We start from the raw sequence: 23,047 nt of genomic DNA, 5'->3' as shown, positions 1-23,047 counted from the left end.
CATAACACCTTCTGAAGAAGTTACTGATCACTTTATAATTTGGTAGCACAAACGTTTTGATTTGCAAGTAACCGGTATATCCGTATGAATATCATAATGGAATTCTGAATATAATACATTCAAACATACCAGAAGTTCATACACTTTTGTTCTTTGTATGAATATGTTCATACTTTAAGAATGAGTACAATTTTGACATGAGATGAATATTATACTTTTTTCAACTTTTTTCAAGTTAGCATATATACAAAAAAATAATTGTTTTATATAATTATTTCCCCAATATGCAATATCCTGAATAACTTTTATGATATATAAAAGCAGCTTTGTATTGGCGTTTAAGCATGTCTGTGTTTTAGGGTTCGATTTCTGCATAAGCCAATCATAAATACATTATTGCATTAATCTAAATATTCGATCTCACTTCGGTTCTGCCCGTGGGAATTATAATTACAACGGAATAATTATATAATTTATATGTATAAAATCACACAAGCATAAAGTATACCGTCATGACATCAGGATCCAAAAATGACAATTTGTTATGTGATTGGCAAAAAAATATTCTTGATTTGTATTTTAATGACAATATTTTTCTGTACGATGTCATTTGAAAACAGTATAGACTTTGCAAAAATAAGTGCAAAACATTAAAACTAATATGGAAATTATCAGTAAGAAAAAAAAACATGGACGCGGTCCCGATCTAACAGCATATGTTGTAGCAATTACAAAACCGCAGGCTTCTTGTTTCGCTTTAATACTCAGTACTAGTATTCTATAGACAAATTTAAATTTTAACACATCTGTACATCTTAGTAACACGAACATTTATTTTCATATTTATTTATTGCTCTATAGATCTCCGTTAAATTATGCTTAAGTTAACCACGTCTGACTGCGTACATCTCAGAACGTTACAATGTAAATCTTTATTTATTGCGCTTTAGGCTCCGTATAATTATTCTGTAGACGAAACGTAAATTTAATCACGTTTACTGGGTACACCCCAAGAACCTTACCGAAATATTTATCCAAGATTGATATTTCGGGGAACTGATCGTGTAACCAGTTATAACAAAGTCAGGCAATACCTTTACACGATCATAATAAAGGTTTCTACATAGCAAGGTCAGCAAGGAATTGTGCAACAATCGTGTAATGTTGTCTTGAAATATATACACTTTCATTCGTAAATTATTTAAGTATGCTCAACAACAATGAAGCTCTTATTTAGATAATACGTTAAGGTTTCTTCTTAAAACCCTTATACGTAGTATGTTTTATATGGAAATTTTATTCAATGTTCTTAGTCATGACCATGGCATCTTGAACATTGTGCATTTCTTTATGTATTTGTTCTTATTGTAAAAATATTCGTAAATGTTCAGTACCTTTGATATTGCGTTTATCATTGTAATTGATAACATATTTAGAACACTTTTCAATTTATTTATTTATCCATCAACTATAATACCATTTCTTTGAATTTCGGTTAAAGTGTTTCCCTTGCTTTCTACAAATATTCCAAATTGAGGTCGCTAGATTCGGTTCATTTAATTTTGATTTCTGTAAACCCACTAAGTGATTGCTCCGGACGAAGACTTAAAATACCAGCAGTTGCCACTATTGTCACAATCAGGAAAATAACAAACAGCAGGCGGTCAATTACAAAAGCAACATCACGCCACTCTTGAAAAGACATATCCTCCAAGCATTCTAGGTTATGTTTCTTATGCAACCATTGTATCAACTCATTCACTGAGTTTTGCTTATCTTGGTAATGTTTAAGAACAGGGTCAGAGCCACCATTTAAACTAGGGTCAGACAACAAATGGTCCAATTCTTCTTCAAAATTCTGATGTTCTTTGATACCCTCTAGATGAATCATTTCCTGTTTATCTTTTTTAAACAATGTTGAACTTTTGTTTTCCTGCCGTTTGTAACTTCCGGTCACGTGACCGGTTGACCTGAGTTTCAGACAGAGTAATGGCGCGAAAATGGAGAAAGCAATGGTCTTGATAAAATGAGGACATCGCAGAGGCCTTCCTCGTTGATGATGCAGACTCAGGATGTATACAGAAAGCAAGATAGATACGCACGACATGGATAGTACGACCATTAGATATATACCTGAAAAGTTTAAAAGGAGGTTATAATTATGGTTATTTGTGTTTCAATTACAAAGCGGTTTAAGGACAAAGAAGATGTATACAATAATTTTGAAAAATATAAAGCTATGGAAATCATTACATTCATAATCGATTTTGACGATATTTTCTTAAAACATAAGACAAAATTTCGAAACAATGACATTTGGAACTTTCCGCGTTATATATGACAATAGTTGTCTATGCATTTAACAACAATTTATACACCATGTAAAAGATTATTGTTTTTGTTACTATCGTACCCAATTTCCAAATGTTTAAGTAATTTGAAAGGCCTCATTATCGCTTGTCAATAGCTTGCACAATCTTGAAGAACTTTATCACATTTTCAACGACTTCCATCTCACTCTACATTTATAAAAAAATGAACATTAAAGTTCTCCTTGGCATCATATTACTTGCTGTAAAATATAATATGATACAATGACTTACTTATGAGAGAAATACTTTCAGAAGTTTGAGGCATCTTGTCAGCAACCATTAGCATGAACACTGTAATTGTCAGCAAAACAGAGAGGCCAAGTGTGATCTTTTCACCGCTTTCTGGTGGTAGTAAAAAACTGAAGAAGAAATTAACAAATCAAAATGAAGTTAACAAAACAAAATGAAGTTCTGAAATAAGATAATCAATGTTGTTAAACATTCATGTTTAAGTGGTGCAATTTGAAACACAGGTATGCAATGATATGATTCTTTTACACGTTAGGTAATCTTTAAAAGCAGTTATATTGACTTGTGTATGTTTCCAGAGAAGAAGCAAAACAGATTTCAAGAACGTGTCGGTTGACAAGATTTCTTCTGATTTCTGCTCAAAGCAACTACTTTGACAAACCTAATAAGTAAAATGAAATTTTCAAATTATATAGCAAAACAGGTCTATTACAATGTATATGAATTCAGTAATATGCAAATGTCGTCTGTGTATTCCCTTTTTAGAACTTGTTCTTCAATCAAACAAGTCAGTAGAGTTTTAAATAATATTATAAACCGTTATTAAAAATCTTACCCAGCCAAACATAGGAAAGATAAAATTATGCATGGTATTATGATGTTCATGAAGTAGTACTTAACGCGTCTGCGCAACCGGAAGAAGAACATAACATCCGGAAACGGTTCACTACAGCAGTTGTAGACAACAGAGTTTCTTGTGACCTGCAGTTGAATTTGTATTAGTGCATTACAAAAGTAAGTATATTAATAATGCCTAAACATGCATAAATTGTACAAAATATGAGCAGGTACGTAAGTCAAATAATAAAAATATATAAACAGACAGTCCAGCTTCTTTCAAATCAATATATACTGAATAGAAATAATACTATATATTATGATATATTGAATGAATTGTATGTTTAAAAATAATCTATGCTTAACTACAGCATCTGTACAATTCGTATTTTATGTTGTTTTGTTCGCAAATACGGAAAATGTATATTTCAGCCGATCCATGGTTCATAAAATGCATCTATGCTGAACTGCAGCATATGGACAGCTAGCGGGTAGTCACTCATATTTTGCGTTGTTTTGTTTAAACGCCAACAATCGCTGGTACAGATGCACGAATGTTGGTATATTTCAGCCGATCCATGATTCATAAAATGATCGCCGTTTAAACCTTTGACAGGTACAAATGTTTAGAAATTTTAAACAAGCAATAAACTGACGAATTTACATAATCTCAGACCGAGTTATTATATCCTCAAAACATTTCAACAACATGAACAGGGTTATTCAAATCATTTGATTTTCCTTCTGTGATATTAAAATTACAATTATTAGTTGTTGACAAGACACAAACATTGAACATAAAATCAGTCTCTTAGAAAAAATAGACATACATTTCCGCAGACGATAAATTACAATGCCAAATCAATAACAGTACAGCAGAAGACATAAAGTAATTGGGCGTATCATATATCAAACATTTCCGGTTGTGCTATTGTAATGCCTCAGATAGACGATTATCGAATCTTAATTAATGCCTGTTTTTCATTTGCATGGTGATACACAGACTACAGCAATCGTCATAAGGTCAATGAAGTCGCATTCAGACTAAATGAACTTTATGTATGTCTATAATTAGGTAGATATATAGTTACAAAATATACAAATGTTACATTGTATCATTCCCTACGGGGTTGTAAAAAGTAATTTAGATAATAGTACGAAAATCAATAACAGAACATTTTTAAAAAATCAACTTATTACCTAAACATCCACTTTATGCTATCTTATTATCTATGAAACAGAACTGCGTTTAGTGCACTCTTGTAATGATTGTGAACTGTAAATAGTCTATAAAAATAGACTTTTCGGGATTATATCGCAAAGAATTTGTTCTCGCCTTCTTTCTGTAGTTTTCGTAACACCTCTAGACTAGGTACATTTTGTCATGTAAGAGGAAGTGTTTCACTGTCGATCTCTTAATATTTGAGAAATAACTATATATCGTCACAAAAACATTTTGGCTACGTATGTATTCTAGCCTTAATAAGAGTCCATTCGCCCATTCTGGAACTGAGAAAATGGACCCCGGACATGTCACAATTCATGTCCTTTAAGGAAATTATCTAGCAAAAGGTGACCTATAAATTTTGAATTCATTTATTCACTGAATGATACTAAATATTAATGCTAGTAGATTTTTGGGTCGGCACTCATTGACATACTATACTACAATGGTTTTGGTTCCAGTGAAAACTGTTGCATACATTCTTTTCCAAATTAGAAATCTAACTAGTACCTATATTCCGGAATTAGAAAACTAACTAGTACCTACACCTAGCTTACCTTTAAACCAATCAATTTCCACTCTCCATTATCTACGTAGTTTGATAAATCAACCGTCTCTGAGCGATTAATGACGTTCACTTGGAAACCGTTATATGCCCAAGAACCAAGCTTTAAGTGACATACCTAAATATAACATGAGTTTTATAACTGTTATGTTCTAACAGGTCAATGCATGTATCATAAATTACAGTGACGCAACATGTTACAATGTTCAAAGGAACGAAACCAATAATAACTCAAGTATAAAATATGAGAGGCATTATTTCTGAAATACAACTATCAAACTAAAAATGCTATTTACTTTTTTACAAGACTAATTTTTTTGTCATATAATTGGTCGTTAAAAAGGCAACGCGTAAAACAAAATAATATCTTACCATTCACAGATTTAATCAATTGATAAAAGAAATCAATATAAAAAAATATCTTTTAAAGCAGCATGCCTCCTGAATTATGCTTATTGTCATTTAAAAGTTTGAAAATGTATTAAAAAGTAAATAATTGTGAAGTGAACACAGAAAATAATTTCATATTGCAAACAACACAAACCATGTAAATTAACCAAATAAAAGGTCATAATAGGGGGGAATAGCTCTAACTGCACTAGTTACGCAATAGAATGCAAATATTAAACAGTCAATCGTAAATCGCAAATCGTATGGAAAGTATTACTTTTATCATGAATGTCGAGATTTCAATACTCTTTTCATCAAGTTTGATTTTCATGAAAGGCTCCTCTTGATGCAGGTAACTTATCTTTTAATATATTTTTATTTCATAAAGGATCTTGCTAAATCTGAAAAAAATTACCTGATCGTCGAAGGGGAAAAAGGTAATGTCAATCTTGCAGGAGCTTCGGAACCTGACGACTGGACCCCAGAACACGCGTCCATTATCATATACCATAGCAAGACTGGGCATGTAACCGGAAGTGTAGTCGTCAACACTGGATTAATATAATAGATAAGTGAAATGACATAACGTAACCATGAAAACTGTTGTTTGTTTATTATTTTATTTATTTGCATTTCACCCACATTAAATGGACTCCACTGATTTCTTGTTTGGACATGAAAGTCTGAGCATATAACATTTGTGCAAATTTTCAGACCAATCATTCAGTTCGTTTATCATTTGTAACCATTTCTAAAAATGCCCTAAAATTGAAAAGAACTGCAATGTTTTTTAATCAATGAATTACTCTGGGTATCGATCTTCAAATTCATTCTATTGTAGAATTTTCCATTATTATTGCTGCACTTGATTAGGAAAGAAACGATTCTGGGTTTATGTTGTGTGGTTTTTTTTTGGGCCTCAGCGGAGTCCCTTTAAAAATACAAATACATACTGTATGTACAGGGAAATGATAGGAGCTATGATGTGTAAAGTCGCATAACTATGAGGTAGCCTTTGCTTTGTTTTATCGTTCCTTTACATAGTGATTTTAATTTATTGACAACTTAAAAACTTAACCTTTTATTTTACTCCTACTTCTAATAACATTTCGGTATTTTTCTTTTTCAATTTGGAATTTTCTCACTTCCTTTGCAAAAAACAAAAAAAACAAACGCTTAATATGCAAAGCTGCGTCCTGATGTCATGAACGTTGCGGTCACAAACAGACCCTCTTATTGAAAACAAATATAGTCTAGCATTTGCTAAATTAACATTCAATGTTCATAAGTGCATATTTACAAGTTGTATTAGAGTTATTATTATTATTATTATTATTATTATTACTATTATTATTATTCTTATTATTTTTATTATTATTATTATTATTATTATTATTATTATTATTATTATTATTATCATTATTATTATTATTTTAGAAATCTGGAAGAAGGGTGGTCCCTCGGAAGCATTTATTAAAAAAATTGTAAACTGTGTTTGATTGAGACTGTTCATGTGGGATAATGAATAAGTGGAATATCTCCAACGTCCCCAAGCACCGGTTTCAGTGGTACTCAATTTTCAACAAATGATCCCGAAGGACCAGAAAAATCATTTTACCTGTTATACAGCACGATGTCGGGCAACCACAGCCGTCGACATGGTATTCGGATGTTGTCTGTTCCATCATAGTCACGGCGATCCCAAATCAACTTTTCATCTTTCCATTCCTTGTCCATATTTTATAAACATTATTTGATATAGATTTTGATTGTGAAATTGGTGCAATTAATCAAGATAATAAATCCATACATTTCAACATAATATTTCATTCAATATTATTATCATGACGAAATTCATTTAACTTGAAATATCCTTGTTTTCTAAAGTTTCTGAACTTAGGTTTATATGATTTATGTGTAATTGCATTAGTATTTGTCTTATTACTTGATGTTGATTGATCTTCAGGCTTTTTAGGTTTATAAACGATGACATATTTACATTTTTTGACAAAATATATCATTAATCAATAAATGTATCTTATTTGGATACACCCTGCCCTTCCCTTTATGATAATTTTTAATCGAAATATGAAATGGATACACTTCTTACTTATTTTTAGTCCTTGTCTTCATTCCTATTTTAATCGAGATATGAACGCATATTTACATAAATTATATCGTCAAGTATAATGTTGTATAAAATGATATAAAATCACACCTACCACTTCCATCCAAACATTTGTGGTCAACACTTGGTTCTTCTCATCCTGAAAATACATGTTGATATGATCTAATGTTGATATGATGGATAATTCTTACATCTTTATGATTATATGATGTAACATCTTTATGGTTATATAATATTCATAAGTAGCATCAGTTTTAATATATCTTCGATTTGAAAATTGCTTGTGTCTAGTTTCTTTTAACAGTGAACTTATAAACCATTCCTATCATATTTTCTACTTTCAGCAGCAATTTCAGAATTTTCTTTGATTGAGTTTATGATTCGTGTATTTAAGCTTAAGCCTCTATATGGTACTCAAAAACGGACAGGTTAAAATGATTTCCTGTTTAATGTCGCTTACCGTACACGGACTAATGATAACATCGGGAGCATATTTTACTGCTGAATAAAAAGAACTTGTCAGACTCAGTCGAAATTGTCAAATTTAATGGGGGTTGGCTTTTATCCTCTTCGTCATTTGTCATAACAAAAAAGAGCTATCAAACTTTGTCAAGAAGAGTAGCCGTGTTCACGGTCCATTCATTTGATTGTTATAATCGTTGACCATGTTCTGCTGGGCTCCTTGCGGCAGTTCTGTATTGCCAGATGTTTTCATTGAATGACACCCTTCCTTGTTGATCTTATTTATTAAACTTTAGGCGGGTCCTTGGGGGCATTTACGAATGTTTGCATTAACCAATACCGCCTTTAAATCTCTAGATTCATTTTTTTCCTTTTGCTTTAGAATGTAACGTACCAGATAAGACGATTGTACTAGACAAAAAGATATTTTCTCAGAGGGACGTTTCCATCAATTATCTATCAGACGTATCAAATATGATTCTTTCGTTTCAAAACTTTTCCGAATGCTTATATATAAAAATTTGACAGATTTTGGAACAATGTCAAGCAAATGATTGTGGAAGTAAATTATGTCCCTTTATTCTAACAAACTTTTTATTGTAAATGAATAATGAAGTTCTCTGATTATGTTTTATGTCACTTCGACATTTCCAACAAAGTTTCCAACAATTGCTGGCATTGTTCAACAAAGGAATTTGCAGATCAGATTCAATTGGTTCATTTTACAAATTTAATCTATATTTTCCACCAGAGCTTCTTTATGCTTCTTTATGCTCACACTGACTATAAATCACTAAGTCTTGAAGTTTAATTCAAAAGGATACATACATTTAATTTTTCAAAATAGTAAATATTATGATAGACAAGATCAACAAGGACCGGCGGCGTTCAATGAAAGCAACTTTCACACGACCCAGCAACAAGAACAAGCGGCGAGGAGCCCAGGAAGACCCCAAACAAAAAATAGGACAAAGCGCAGGGCAGAACACGGACAGGATAATCACTGAAATGATAATTGAAAAAATAATAATAACAGACAATTGGCTTTCTTTCTTTCTTTTTTTAAAAAGCAAGTCTTTCTTTAGTTGTTTAGTAGACGATGAATGATTGTTAGACGTGTTAGATGAAAGGTACATCATAGACAATATAATATAACTAAAGTGCGTTGGAAAAGAAAAAAAAAACAATGTCAATATTTGTTTTACCATTTGTCATTATGAAACAAAAATAATTAGGTTAAACTACGTATTAACTACTATTAAAATTCCATGTATTGAATCGTAACAGATGTTAAAAGGGAAATAAGAAGAAAAAGTAATGTTATATCACTTAATGTAAGGACAACACTCGCCAAAATGAAAGCGAAATTTTTATTTGTGTCAAAAGAAGGAGTTGTAAAAAAGTAAAATTTGACCATATAAATGTGCAGGCAAGTAAACGTACAAATTAAATTTCCATTTTCCTTTTTCTTTTAAATTTTATTATTCCGGAGTTAAAATATGTAAGTTATTTGAACGATTTTTATTAAATAAAATCTACGAAATAGTTGATCTCGCGGGAACAATTTAAACAAAAAAATTAAATGGAAATTTCAGTTTCGGTTTGATCGCGTCTGTTCTTGAGGGGCAATGGAAATGTGTTACATCTCTCACGTCCCCTAGCATCAGCTTGAGGGATATTCATAAAATATGTTGATGCTTTAATTTGTTTTTATATCTGTTCCAGTTTTAAGTTGTCTGCTACTGTCTTAAAAAGAATTGCTTCTCATCTACTTATAATATACCGAAAATCTAGTGTAAACATTTTTTGAAATTTTTGTTTGGTGGGGGGGGGGGAGAGAAAATACTGCGTAAGCATGATGGTGTACAAGCAAAATTTATGATACAAATCTGATACATAAATTGACTTTATCAACACTTTTATTGTACCCCGACGATTTATGTGTCTAATAACAGAAACGAAATTCAATATTTTTTTCAAATAAATAGTGTTTTATACTGAGATAGGCGAGGCTGTTTTATAATGTATTTACATCAGAACGCTTATCTTGATACTGTTTATCACTAAAATCGATTGCTTATTTTAAAAGCATGATTTTATTCAGATTCAATACAAGCATGATTTTATTGAGTTAAACTGCAAGCCAGATTTTGTTGTGATTTAATACAAGCATGATTTTATTCAGATTAATTACAAGCATGATTAAGTTCAGATTTAATACAAGCATGACTTGATTCGGATTAAATACAAGCATGATTTAATTCAGATTAATTTCAAGCACGATTTTGTTCAGATTTAATACTAGCATAATTTTATTCAGATTAATTACAAGCAGGATTTTATTTAGATTACAAGCATGATTTTATTCAGATTATAGTAATTTTGTTATTCTTCAGAGTTTTCTAGAGATAATTACACCTGTGAACGAGTGGTTAAGGTCATGAACTTCAAACCACTTATTCTCGGTTCGAATCCCGCTAGGAACTTTGAATTTTAATCACTTTCTATAAAAAGCCATTAACAATAACTGTAAATGAATTCAGGAAATTCATTTTTATGTTATTTGAATACCCATAGCAATATGCGTTATAGTGGCTGTTTCACAACTGACATTGAATATAGGAATGTAAGTCACAGAAATAATTTTTAGATATAACTTATATAGTCATCTTGTTTTGTACAAATTTGTGTAAGTAGTGTCGAGCTATTTTCAAATACTTTTATCTAATGCCTGAAATATCAGACTAATGCATCATTTCATTCTGATTCATACCATTTCTTGTAAGAAAATAAAAGGTAAAATGATGCTGTGTTCAATGTCACATGTCATGATGTAAATTAAACGTAATTAATGTTTCTAATATTTTACTTAAGGAAACCTCTAAAATTGTGAAATTGAATCAATTTGATTTTAAGGGAGACCGACACAAAAGCGCTGCTTCTGGCTAGAAACATAAATATTTGTAAATAAGACGAGCAAGGCGGGTTTTTAATAAAATTTTATTTTGTCTGCACGCAATTCCAATTAATGAAACATCGGGACAGTAACTATCCCTTTGGATTAGTTTATTTGATTCAATTCTGAATGTACTGAATTAATATGCGTGCCAGGCGGGTTATGATCCACATTATATTAGTTTACTTTGTGTCAGTACATTATGAAGAAGAACACTTTATTTAATTCAAAGAGAAGAAACACAGAATTTCATTCCTGCACTGAAAGGCATACAGTCATTTTTGGAAGGATTTTTATTGAATTATTTAGATGACAAATGGGCCGAAAAGGTAGTTATTATTTGAATGCTTGAAAACAAACTCTTATCATTAATTTATCCTAACAGTTAATTCTCTTTTTGCAAGCGTGTTGTTTCCTTTAAAGCAGCATGTCCACAGGTTCATGCCTTTTGTCATGATAATTTTAAAAATGTATTTAAGTAAAAATATTGTGAGGTGAACAAAAGGAAGTAATTACATATTGCAAACGGCATTAAGAATCCACGTAAATTACAAACAAACGAGATCAAAATATGAAAAAAAAGAATTTTACCTCATTAATCACGCAGTAGAAATATGCAAATCTGATAAATACTGCACAATCAGTCATTAATCGCACATTACATGCAACTTATTAATTTAATCTTGAATCTTTTTTTAACAATCTTAAAATATTTTCTTCAAGTTTTATTTTCTTGAAATATTTTGGCTCATCTTTAAATGCAAGTATTATATCATTAGATATAAGTACATGTAAAAGATAGTCAATTGTTATGATGCAAGAACAACTTGACGTCTGCCTATACTTCTATATAACCTGTCTTGAAACACTTGCTTTATAACTCTCACTCATTCCTAGATGAGGTCTTGCAGTGTTTTGATAATATGCATATAAGGCTTTCGTCAGTAAGATGCCAGAGGCCAGAAAGATTACCGACATATATTTGTAGATTACCGACAGATATTTGCAACAACCTAAATACCGGAAAGTAAAACAGAAATAACTGGACGTTTTAAATCAGTTTTACTGTCATCAGTGCATAGAAATTACTGTATTGAAACAGTTTTTACAACAACATTATCGCAGATGAATTACTCTGTCATCATTTATAAGAGAAAAAAATGCAGCAGAGTTTTATGTTTATGTTGGTTGTCTAAAAGCAGAGGCATTATAAATGTTACCATTTTCATATCATGTCATATTGATCTGTATGAATATATTTTTGTTGGTCAGCTCAATTGTAATTGATAAAAAAACCAAGGTACTTGAAATGCATCGAACTCAGTGACATAGTAATACTTAAATTAAAAAGCATGTTATTATAAAAAGGTTTCAATATTCTGTTTGATTTTTTTTTCTAATTTTTCTGAAAAGACTCTTTTTGAATAACTGACCTTTTTTCGTTTATGTTTCGAGAGTCAAATCTATTTTTAGTTACAATTTATTTTGATTTGCAATTACGTTCTACAACGATTTATTGTTCTCTGCACACAAATCAATTTCCCGATTTTATGAACTGCGTTCCTGAATGAAAAACGTGGAACGCTTTATAAATAAGGAATTTCGTAAGGAATTTACTACGAAAACCAATATAATTAACATTGAAATATGAACAGACGTCAACAACAAAAATTGACACAGATTTAAGCAAATGATGAAAGTTTCTATTGGACACTACAAGACAGACAGGTGTGTAGTGAAAGAAAAAAAAGAAATATTGTAAGAAAACCACACATTTTTGTTACAACATTAAAGATGTTAAAAATGAGACATTGTTGCTTGATGTCTTCGTAATAATTTTGGTAGTATAGAGTATTTCAATACTCTACTTAACCCACTATTGGAAATTCACTAAAATTTGAAAAATGGCGTTCAAAGGAATGGAATAAATGTACCATAAATGATGGGGTACATCAGCACATACACTGAAATTAAGTTTGTTAGTTCTCCGTTTTGAAATTAGTATAAATAATAAATATCTATAATGAAAAGCATGGTATTGCTTACGCAACCTCCTATTATCTTTGCCTTTACTGTTACGGGTTTTAAATGTAGCACAAAATGTTAAACATACAACTTGACGATATTACAACAGGGTCACTTAAACAGGAAAATATGGAAAATAATGATAATAGAAAAATATCGTCGTACTAAGACAGAAAATTTGCTTCTTTGCTCGACTGAGATAAAAGCGTTTTTTACGCTTTAAATTTTAAGATCTTTTAACATAATAAAAATGAGTGTTCTGGTAAAACAGCGGTGGCGAATGATCTGATATTTTGCAAGCAAGATACCTGTATAAACATTCAAAAGGTTGTATAAAAAAAACAACAATAAACTATTTCGAATCCCGCCATGTCAATAAACCTTAAGTTAGTGGAGATCCTTTCTTACGATATCTGAGGTGTTTGCATCCCAAAATACGCATAAAACAATTTTTACGGATCTTAATACCAAAGGTGTTTATTTTTACGTTTTGAAAAACACATAACTTATCTTTTTTCACTTATCAAGAAACCGATCTATGAATTTGGAATATACAAATGCAACACAACAAAGTGTTTGCCGATTTCGATCATCTTTTATAATCAATAATAATAGTTCATACTAATGAAAATGTCTTTAATTGTGTTTGCTCTTACAATATCTTATATAATTCATGAGTGCTACGCTTTGAAATGCGGATTTTGCTTGTATTTTATTGTTGTTGTTTTGTTGTTTTTTTTATTGTATTTTTATTTATTTTTTTTTTGGGGGGAGGGGGGTGGTTGGACGGTTGTATTTTATGTTTTTTGTTATCATTTTTCTGTTTCTTTTTTTCAATAAATACTTATAAAAAGCGAAATTTCATAAAATGGTAATGAAGTAACCTAGTCGTCAAAGCGAAAAAATAAACGAATATGGTACGCAATAAACAACCAGAACCAAAGTCTCACGTACAACAATAATAGAATGGGTTTTCTCTTTTCATCAGTCTTATTCATCATCTGAACCATTTCGGATTATATTGGAGTGGATTGCTGACTTCTGATAATATGCAAATGAAGCAGTTTCCAATCATGACCAACCCGTCTGAAGGATTACTTAAAATCAACGTCAATGCCGGACTACAATAAGTATACTGGCTGAAATGTACGGGATTTAACGAATATGCAAATATTAACTGGAAGCAAAAGATACTTTATCCCGAGGTCAAATAGCAGTAGGTGTAATAACCATGAAAAATAAACCGAATGCGTCCAAGAAAATGATGTAAATTATTTTGCTTTACTGACTTTTACTAGATTAGAGAAGCTTTGCAAAAAGCTTGATTCTTTTAGAACATTGCATGTCATCTATTCAGATACAAATTATGTTAACAAAACAAACAAATTGAATAGATTTAAGGTAAGAAATATTTTTAACAATAAAATAAATTTGGGCATTATAATTTAGAGCATTTTCACGCGCTTGCTTGTTATCTTTCGCTTTCTGATCTATATCTATAGCACAAAAATCCCTCGCATGAATACAATTATTTCAACAGTAACGTTAAGATCTTCCATAAAATTTTTTTACGTTTAAGATATTGCGAAAATAGTTGATTGATAAAATACGGCAAGAAAAGGATTTGATGCAATATGATCAGAGTTCATATAGTGCCCGTAGCAAATGTTAAACACAGATAGTTGTGATCTGTATTGATTTAAGAGGTATGGTCTATATTGGACTCATTTTCAAGCACTTCAAATATTTATAAAACACAACATTAATTATTTTTCTGACATTTGCAAAAATCGTCTTGAAAACAAAGTTTACCAAGTGCTTAAATATGAACATTTATATGATGAATTATTTTTTTTGTTCTACAACAATTCATTTTCTGTTTAATATTAATATTTTATATCGGATTGCGTATCTCACTCTTTCCAGCAACATCGTTTTTTAATCATTTCATGATTTGATGTAACATGACTGATCAAATCAATATTATTTATTAATGGAAATACCAGTACCTAAATGGTGTACATAAGATGTCAATGAATTAAGAATATTTACCTCAATCTGTACCTGAAAGAGTTTACGACATTTACTCATATCGAAATTTTGGAAAAAGAAGTTGCTGTGCGTTCAATACTCTTGTGTCTTAAAGTAAGTAAGTCTTAAATGGAAGGTGTCTCATACTTTAAAAATAATGTTGATAGTATTAAGTCTGATAGGTGAAAAACAATCTACAAAAGAATTATTAATGTTATAGGTAAATGCTATATACATGATCCAATATGACATACCAATATAAAGCAGATAATAAAGAATTCTAGAAGAAAATATTGTTATTATTCATATGTATTTATATAATAAATCACTTTAAAACTTTATCAACATTTTGTTTCCAGATATATTTCTTGATATTATCCAAATGGTACATTTCTACCGCTCTAATTAATATCTCTTAAAATACTTATGGAAAATGTGCCAAATGTAGACCAATTCACTTTAATGTTTAAACAAACAGGAATATGTAAAGCTATAACATTGGCCTTTATATGAGTTTTATTTAAGCAATTTCTGTAATGTCTTTTTCAAAAATAAAAAGCAATGTAGTTTACGTCTCTTTCTGTGTTGTTTTAAATGGTTTGCTTGAATAGTTTGAGAATGAAACTCAGTTTGAAGAGATATTGATAGTTATGATAATAACAACGCTGTAGAAATCAATACTGACTGCAGTGGTGTGAAAATAATTACAATATTCTAAAAGACTTTCCTCTTCTTTTTTTCTTCTTCTTTTTTTTTAAAGAAAGTTAACGAAAATCATTTTGACTGTTATTTTCAGATCAGTTTTTATAAATATATTTTTGTTAAAAAAAAATAAGTGTAATGTTTAAACAAATCAGTCATTTAAATTATAAATATATTTTATTGTTATTTCTAGCAAAACATGTTTTCAAGATTAGATTCAATTCATCAAATAAGAAACCATTTTCTTTAAAAGAATTGTAAGTGTTCAGTTTTGTTTTCACTGAAACAGTAATTTGAGTCACACATATATTTGATTGTTTTTTGTTGTTTTTTTTTTCTAGAAACATTTTTTGGAAATCAATTATTACAAATCAATTAAGAAATCACGCATTTAAACGAACCATTCAAGTTTTCAACTTACCAAATCAAGAATCTGTGTTAATGTAAGCCCTAGACCAACCCCGACTGCTTTGGAAGAGTTGTAAATTGGTCGCACGGAGTTTTCGTACTTCCATAGCAAATCTGTCATTAACCGTTGTTCACTTGATATATTACTTCTGGTCCGGAATCTACTTGTTAACGAATTATCTGAAACAATAAAAATTCAATTATCAACAAAATATTTATGATATGAACGCTTAGATGTATAATTAAAATATAGAGTAGAGATGCATAAGACACGCAATGTATCATTAATGTGAACACATCTTAAAATTTTGAAACGACTGCTTTCAATACCATCAGCTTTGGCTGAACTCTTCAAATTTATTTCTTAAAAATATTTATAGTTTGAAGTAAAACTTATTTTACATGACAAATATGTTTGCCTAGTCTTTAAAAACAAAACGGCTTTCTTTTAATATCGAAATATTTTATTATTAACTTCATTTCAATTTTGTTCTATGCTCTTTTTGTGCGCATTTCGTAGTATGAAATTAACTTGTGAAAGAATTCAAAAAAACTCAAAGCATCATTATAATTGATATATTTCTGTAAAATACTTTGTGAAAATATAAATAAAGACATAAGACAAAAATCTAAAATAATTTGAAAGAGAAAACATACTATCCTCACTATCCGGTACAATTTTCGTCATATTATTATTCCCTTTAGAATCAGCTTTTGATTTAAAATCCGATATAATATACACAAAACACATCCACAAGCATATTTTATTAACTCCCATTCTGAAAAACGTTTCCTATTTACAGAGAAATTGAATTAAATGCGTAACCGCCTGTAACAAGTCTTGATAGAGCGGCAACAGTCGGTATCGGGAAAAACTCTAATATCTGTAACTTTTGCCGTGTCACGATTTCCCTGAGATTTTTTTCTTGTAATATTCAGTTACCTTTGTGGTGAGAAGTTCTTAATGTGTTACTTGCTACGTCAGTCAAGTAATTATTTGCAGACTGGAAGGGTTTATAGTTACATAGTTATAATAGAAAACACATATATTGTTTTAATCAACAGTCCGTTTAGTCGATCGAAGTTGATCTTTGATTGATATAACATATATATAGCAAATGGCTGCCTCATGCTATAACACGGATGTTTTATTAGAATTAATCTATTGGTTATCATGGCAAATTAGTACACTGTTTTTTGAAACTCGAAACTTAAAAAATTTAAAAATTTAGAAAACGAAAAATGTTTATTGCTACCTGGTTTTGATTTAAAGAGATACATTGCCACATGATTCGATACAGTAAATTAAAAATGTATAACGATGCTATTGTACATTAAACATATTAAACAGGTATATGTCATATCACGTGGGAGATACAAATACCACTTTTAAGTAACTTAGTTTTTCCATCATCTCCTGAAATTTCGTTTGTTTTATGCTGTTTTGTTGTTGTTGTTGTTGCTGTTGTTGTCCTTATTATTATTATTAGTAGTATTATTATTATTATTATTATTATTATTATTATTATCATTATTGTTGTTGTTATTATTATTATTACCATTGTTTATTTAATTAGTATTATCATTATAAGTATTATTATTATTATTATTATTATTATTATTATTATTGTTGTTGTTATTATTATTATTATTATTACTTGATTTGTTTTTATTTTGAAACACAAATTAGTTTTTCACGTAACACATCTTGTTTTTATATCTTCGATAATTATATTAAATCTTTTTTGTTTGTTTTATATTGTCTTTGAATTTGTATTCAACTACGGCATTGAAAAATTCAACGTATGCAATATTGTCTTTACAATAAACATCAATTTGATAAGCTTTTTTGACATAAATCATTACACCTTTTTTTGTGACCAGAATACAGTATAACCCTTGTTGAATCAACATCTCTCAACAGCAACTGAAATTTGTGTCACTGCTAGGGTGTTTCTCTGTATAAGTGCACTGTATATCATTTGAATTATTTGTTATGTTCCATTATCTAGCTAAGTGTTGATCAGAGTAATGTATAGATTTGTTTATCACTATACAAACCTTTCAATATTTTACCTGCATGATATTAACTCGAGTAACAATTTTATCATCATCTATTGATGCGAAGGATGTTAAAAATTAAATAACAAATTATTTGAAAACATGATTGTTGTATCTTAAAATGTTGTTACGCATAAGTAATTTATTCTATTTAGCACAGTTTACTCTTTTTGTTCCTAAGTAGATGACCCCATGGTAATTTGGTGTAATAAACAAGACCCAATATCTGTTGATTCCAATGTTGTTATATTCTGTTCTTTGACAAGATCCCTGGATAAGTATTATCAAAATAAATGTGCTGATCATAATATCAAAACCTTAATTATTCTAATGCAGTAAGTACTCTCATTTTATGTACGTCCCGCTATTTGCGCCATCATGATATTTTAGAGAAAATTTGTTGAAACATAATGGTAGAAAACGTAGTAAATTATTGGCAGTTCACTGACAAAATTATGATTTTTGGTGACAGTTTTGAAAGAAACTGTTAACTGCAGCACTCCTTGTGTTTCTGAGTGCAGACAAAAATCGTTTGGTATAACTTGGTACTAACAAATCTGGAATAAAGTATATAGATAATCACACAGTAAACGGTTTATTAGATTGGCATAAATAATTAATTGATAAAGCATTAAGTGTTGCAAGATATATAAAATGAAATCATTGTGCTAATATGTGTCTTAAAGCAACATGTCATGTAAAAGTTTCACATTCTGTTAAGAAATATGGCGACGTTCTTGTGTAATATTTAGCTTACACGAAAAATGATTTTCAAAAATAAGCTAAATGCAAAAGATTCCTCTTATAATACCTTGCTTAAAGCCTTAAGTCTGAAAACCAAACCAAACAACAAAAAACAGGATTTGATGGAACTAAATTTAGGAAAAAAATGCCATTGAATTAACAACAGTTCCCTTGATTTATTTTGCTTAACGTTTCGTATTCATTATGATATAATTGTTGAGTACAATAATGAATTGTAATGGCAGGGTACACAGCTTCTTCAAACAAATATTGGTCAAGGCACTTCCTGTTAAAAAGTCCAAAAATCTATTGCTGTTAAATGACCTCTTTGTTTCATGCCACCATTATTTTTTGTTTATTACATTTCTTCAGAATGATTTATTACAGAAGTCGTCGACCCTGAAAATTAATACGAGACTTGACGAAGTACAATAATATCTGATATTAATATTTTGGATTTGAAAAATGAAAACGTAACTAGTTAAACATAAACTAGATAATTGATACGGATTATTTTGGGTCTGGTAATGAAAACGAAGCTTGATTAATGAAATTGGAATAATAATAAAAAAACTGTTTCGTAATTTGAAAATGCAAGAACAATTATTTGATAATATTCCAAATATGTGAAACAGATTGTTTTACTTACTAATGATATTCAGTAAAAGTTGAGCGGGATTGAACTATACAGTATTACCACAGTCTTATCCAGTTCTTAACAGCATACATCAGATTCAGATTACTGATAACATCATTATGGATGTGTTTCTGCGCATAAACGTGTTTTGTAATCATAATTGCAAAACCCTAATGTCGAAAGAGGTTAGTACTCTCTATAATTTGATTCCATGACGATATACGTGAATGTGAGAAGTATTATTATCTTGCTCCCGATAAATTATAAGAAAAGTTCAAGTACTCAATCTCTTCTAAATGTGTTTGTTTTGATGCATTTTCAGTTACATTAATACTGTAAGAAAAAAATATAACGACATTCCGGCTTTATTGTTAGATGAAGACCTCATGTACCTTTCTGAAAAGGGATATTCTATCAGAGATATTGAAATAAAGCAAATAGGTGATCATCGAGACGAGATTTTAATTAGTATATTAATTGGCGAATAGGTAATGTGTAATTTCTCCCAAACTGATACGCCAAATAAGCTGTTCAATCGTACACACTCAATGCACTATGATAATAAATCCCAATAAGAATATCAATATTTTAAAAAAATGTAAGAGAACATGATGGTCATATTGTTGTGTAGAAAGACAACTAAATGTACAAATTAAACTGTGTGTATTTATTATTATTATTATTATTATTATTATTATTATTATTATTATTATTATTATTATTATTGAAGGGTAACAGATTGTTTGCAAAGCCAACACATGCTGTTCATAGACTTGAACGTATTTGTAGCTGTAAATTGTTTTACATCTGATTATTTTTTTTATTTCAGATGTCTGGTAATGATTCGATCTTTCATCAACGTATAGATTGGTTTTATGAAAGTTTATTGAAAAATCATTCTTCCGTTATCTGATCTGGGAAATATACAACATTGGAAATCTACCACACGCTGCATAAATGATACGAAATGCTGACGATCAAATCTTGATTTATAACAGCTGTTATATTGAACCCCGACGATTTATGTGTCTAATTATGGTGCCGAAATTGAATCTCTTCCGAATAACTGTTGTTTATACTGAGATAGACGTATCCGTTTTAAAATGTCGTTACATTCGATTCAATTTTGCAGCAATAGCTTTCTTCAAATAGAATGTGAAAGTAGTGATACACATCATTAAACACAGCATAATATTATCATATGTTTCCCGTATATATAAAATGAAATAAAACTTTAATCTGGTGTAACAAGAAAAGCCAAATAACATATCTATTCATTTTTCGTTACATACTGTCAAAAAGAATAAAGACACGATAAACAGGAGATATACAATTTCAATAAATACTCTTTCTATTAAAACTATTTATTTTTGCCTTGAATAAACATGTTTAAGATGATAAATAAATCCATATACAATTTTGTGAAAGTCTATCATTTCGTATATTTACATAAGTTTGATTATATAAATGATATTTGAGATTCCCATGACTAAATTCCTTGTAGCTAATATATATTTTTAAACTGCCAATTATGAGTATTCGGATAAAGATTTAATGACTTGTCTGAATATTCTATGGCACATTGTAGTAAAAGTGATATTATGTTCATTTTAGTTAAGTTTAATTAGTAATATATTTCAAAATATTCAATATTGTAATGATGACTTGCCAATAATTGTTTAGCATAAAATATAACGGCATAACTTCTCAAAAGACTGGTCTACTCTTTAAAACAACAACAAGAAAAACATGCACGTTATCGATACATTCCGAACGGTATTTATAAAACAAAATGCGTGGGTCTGGAGAGTTATTTATTATTTATGGATAGTAATATTATTATTTAAACATAATTTTGGTAAAATGTAAAGTTATTGTGACTTTTACCTGAGTGTGCATTAACCACTTGGATGACATAAAGTTATTGTACATAATGTTCAACGCTTTCTGTGGATTCAGAAAATCGTAAAGTATAACAACTTCTTGATGCTTCTGTTTAAAGCAGCATGCCTCCAGATTCATGCTTTATTATCAAGAAAATTTGAAAATGTGTTCAAAAGTAACACTCAAGATATTGTAAAGTGAACAAAGAACGTAGTTTACTCATTGCAAACAGCACTTACAATCCACGTTAATTACCAAAAAGAGGTCAAAATGAACATAAATGCCTCTTACTGCGTTAGTAACGCAGTATAATTATAGAGATTGATACTGTAAAATTAGTGACTAATCGCACATTAAATATAAATAATTGATTTAATATTGAATCTTTTAACTTTTCTTAAGATCTTAATACATGTTTCTTAATATTAAATTTTTCGCAATATTTTGGCTCATCTATAGGCACACAGCCTATTGTATGTTTAGGACTCAACTTCTGGCAGATATCATCACTGTCTTAAAGAATAAAAAAAAATCTCAAGTAGGCTTAATGTACAAAACACTTAAAACTTAAAAGGTCAGGACAGTTAAGTTATTGTTACTCTTGGTTTATTTTTGTTACAGTTAAATTTAGTTGACAATTTCATATGATCACATTATTTGTTCGGGGTAATAAAATAAATAACACATGGGTTTGTGAGTAACAGTAGATATATCATCCCTCGTCTTTTATTTTTAACATTTACCTTAATTTAGTCTTTCCATTAGTTGTAAAATAAACTTAATCTACAAGTAATTATTTTCATTTAGAAATCTGAACGAGGAGTTAAAATCTGTTTTTTAAAAAGTCGAGTTTACAAAATTAATTTAAAATATTATCAGAAACCTTCATTATTCATTTACATAAAAAAATCTTTTACAATTTAGTCCTATGTTTATATCTTTCTTTGACACATGTTTGTTTGGCATTTTCTATCATTTGCTTTACAAAATTTTATTTATTTTTGATAGGTCTGATAGATTGGTCATATAAAAGTCCGTCTGAGAAACATTTTTGTTTTATTCATCACTTTTGAGAAGCATAATTACATATAACGTTGGTGGATATAAAATGACTTTAACAGATGTCTATTAACAAATTAAGTTAATGTTGCTGTTGTTTTGTTCACATTAGACTCTAAACTAAAATATATTAAAACTTTATTGAACAAAACGGTGCGTGTCCATTGTGTGTTAAAAATGTTGAACTAAAATCTCATGTTATGTCACAGTGCTCACTTTATGATGATAACAGACAAAACTTATTTCATAAGGCGGCAGCCGTCGAACCAGAATTGCATAACAAGTCAGATAGTGATAAACTTGTGTTTCTTTTTACAAATACCTCCTTAATTCAGATATGTGCCAAGACCTGTTTCGATATTCTTAATTGACGTAAATCTTATCTTTGTTGATAATATTATATGTTTCTTTTAATTGAGGAGAATATGCTTATCAGTTCACTTAATCTTTTAAGTTCAATCTTTTTAATGACATAAGTGCTCCTATTTTAACAACAAAGTCATAATAATCGTTTATACAAACAACAATAGATAAGAAGAACTTCATATTATCTTTTCCAAAATTGAAAGACAAATGAATTATTTTGTTTTA

The 23,047-nt window shown here is 29.7% G+C and overlaps 1 protein-coding gene across 1 annotated transcript; it reads right to left on the bottom strand.

Annotated features, from left to right (window-relative positions):
* Positions 1-1,428: 1,428 nt before the first annotated feature.
* Positions 1,429-16,970, bottom strand: LOC132720676 (neuronal acetylcholine receptor subunit alpha-10-like). The gene is made up of 9 exons (XM_060704855.1): positions 16,729-16,970; positions 16,085-16,251; positions 7,582-7,626; positions 6,978-7,087; positions 5,775-5,910; positions 4,962-5,087; positions 3,178-3,323; positions 2,604-2,731; positions 1,429-2,133 (listed from the first exon to the last, which is right to left on the bottom strand). The coding sequence occupies exons 1-9, from the start codon at positions 16,847-16,849 to the stop codon at positions 1,553-1,555; spliced, it is 1,560 nt and encodes a 519-aa protein (XP_060560838.1). The 5' UTR covers positions 16,850-16,970; the 3' UTR covers positions 1,429-1,552.
* Between the last annotated feature and the right edge of the window lie 6,077 nt (positions 16,971-23,047).

This window comes from Ruditapes philippinarum, unplaced genomic scaffold (assembly GCF_026571515.1).
Source record: "Ruditapes philippinarum isolate M1 unplaced genomic scaffold, ASM2657151v2 ctg4159_1_1_1_1, whole genome shotgun sequence".
Taxonomy (NCBI): domain Eukaryota; kingdom Metazoa; phylum Mollusca; class Bivalvia; order Venerida; family Veneridae; genus Ruditapes; species Ruditapes philippinarum.
This window is presented reverse-complemented; position numbering and strand designations above follow the sequence as displayed.

What these genes read in the sequence shown, in the direction of transcription:
- LOC132720676 (XM_060704855.1), bottom strand. Translation starts at nt 16,849, where the DNA reads ATGGGAGTTAATAAAATATGCTTGTGGATGTGTTTTGTGTATATTATA. An exon ending in TGTACCGGATAGTGAGGATA is followed by an intron (nt 16,252 to 16,728) that starts GTATGTTTTCTC and finishes TTATTGTTTCAG; the next exon opens with ATAATTCGTTAACAAGTAGA. An exon ending in GACATCGTGCTGTATAACAG is followed by an intron (nt 5,911 to 6,977) that starts GTAAAATGATTT and finishes ATATTAATCCAG; the next exon opens with TGTTGACGACTACACTTCCG.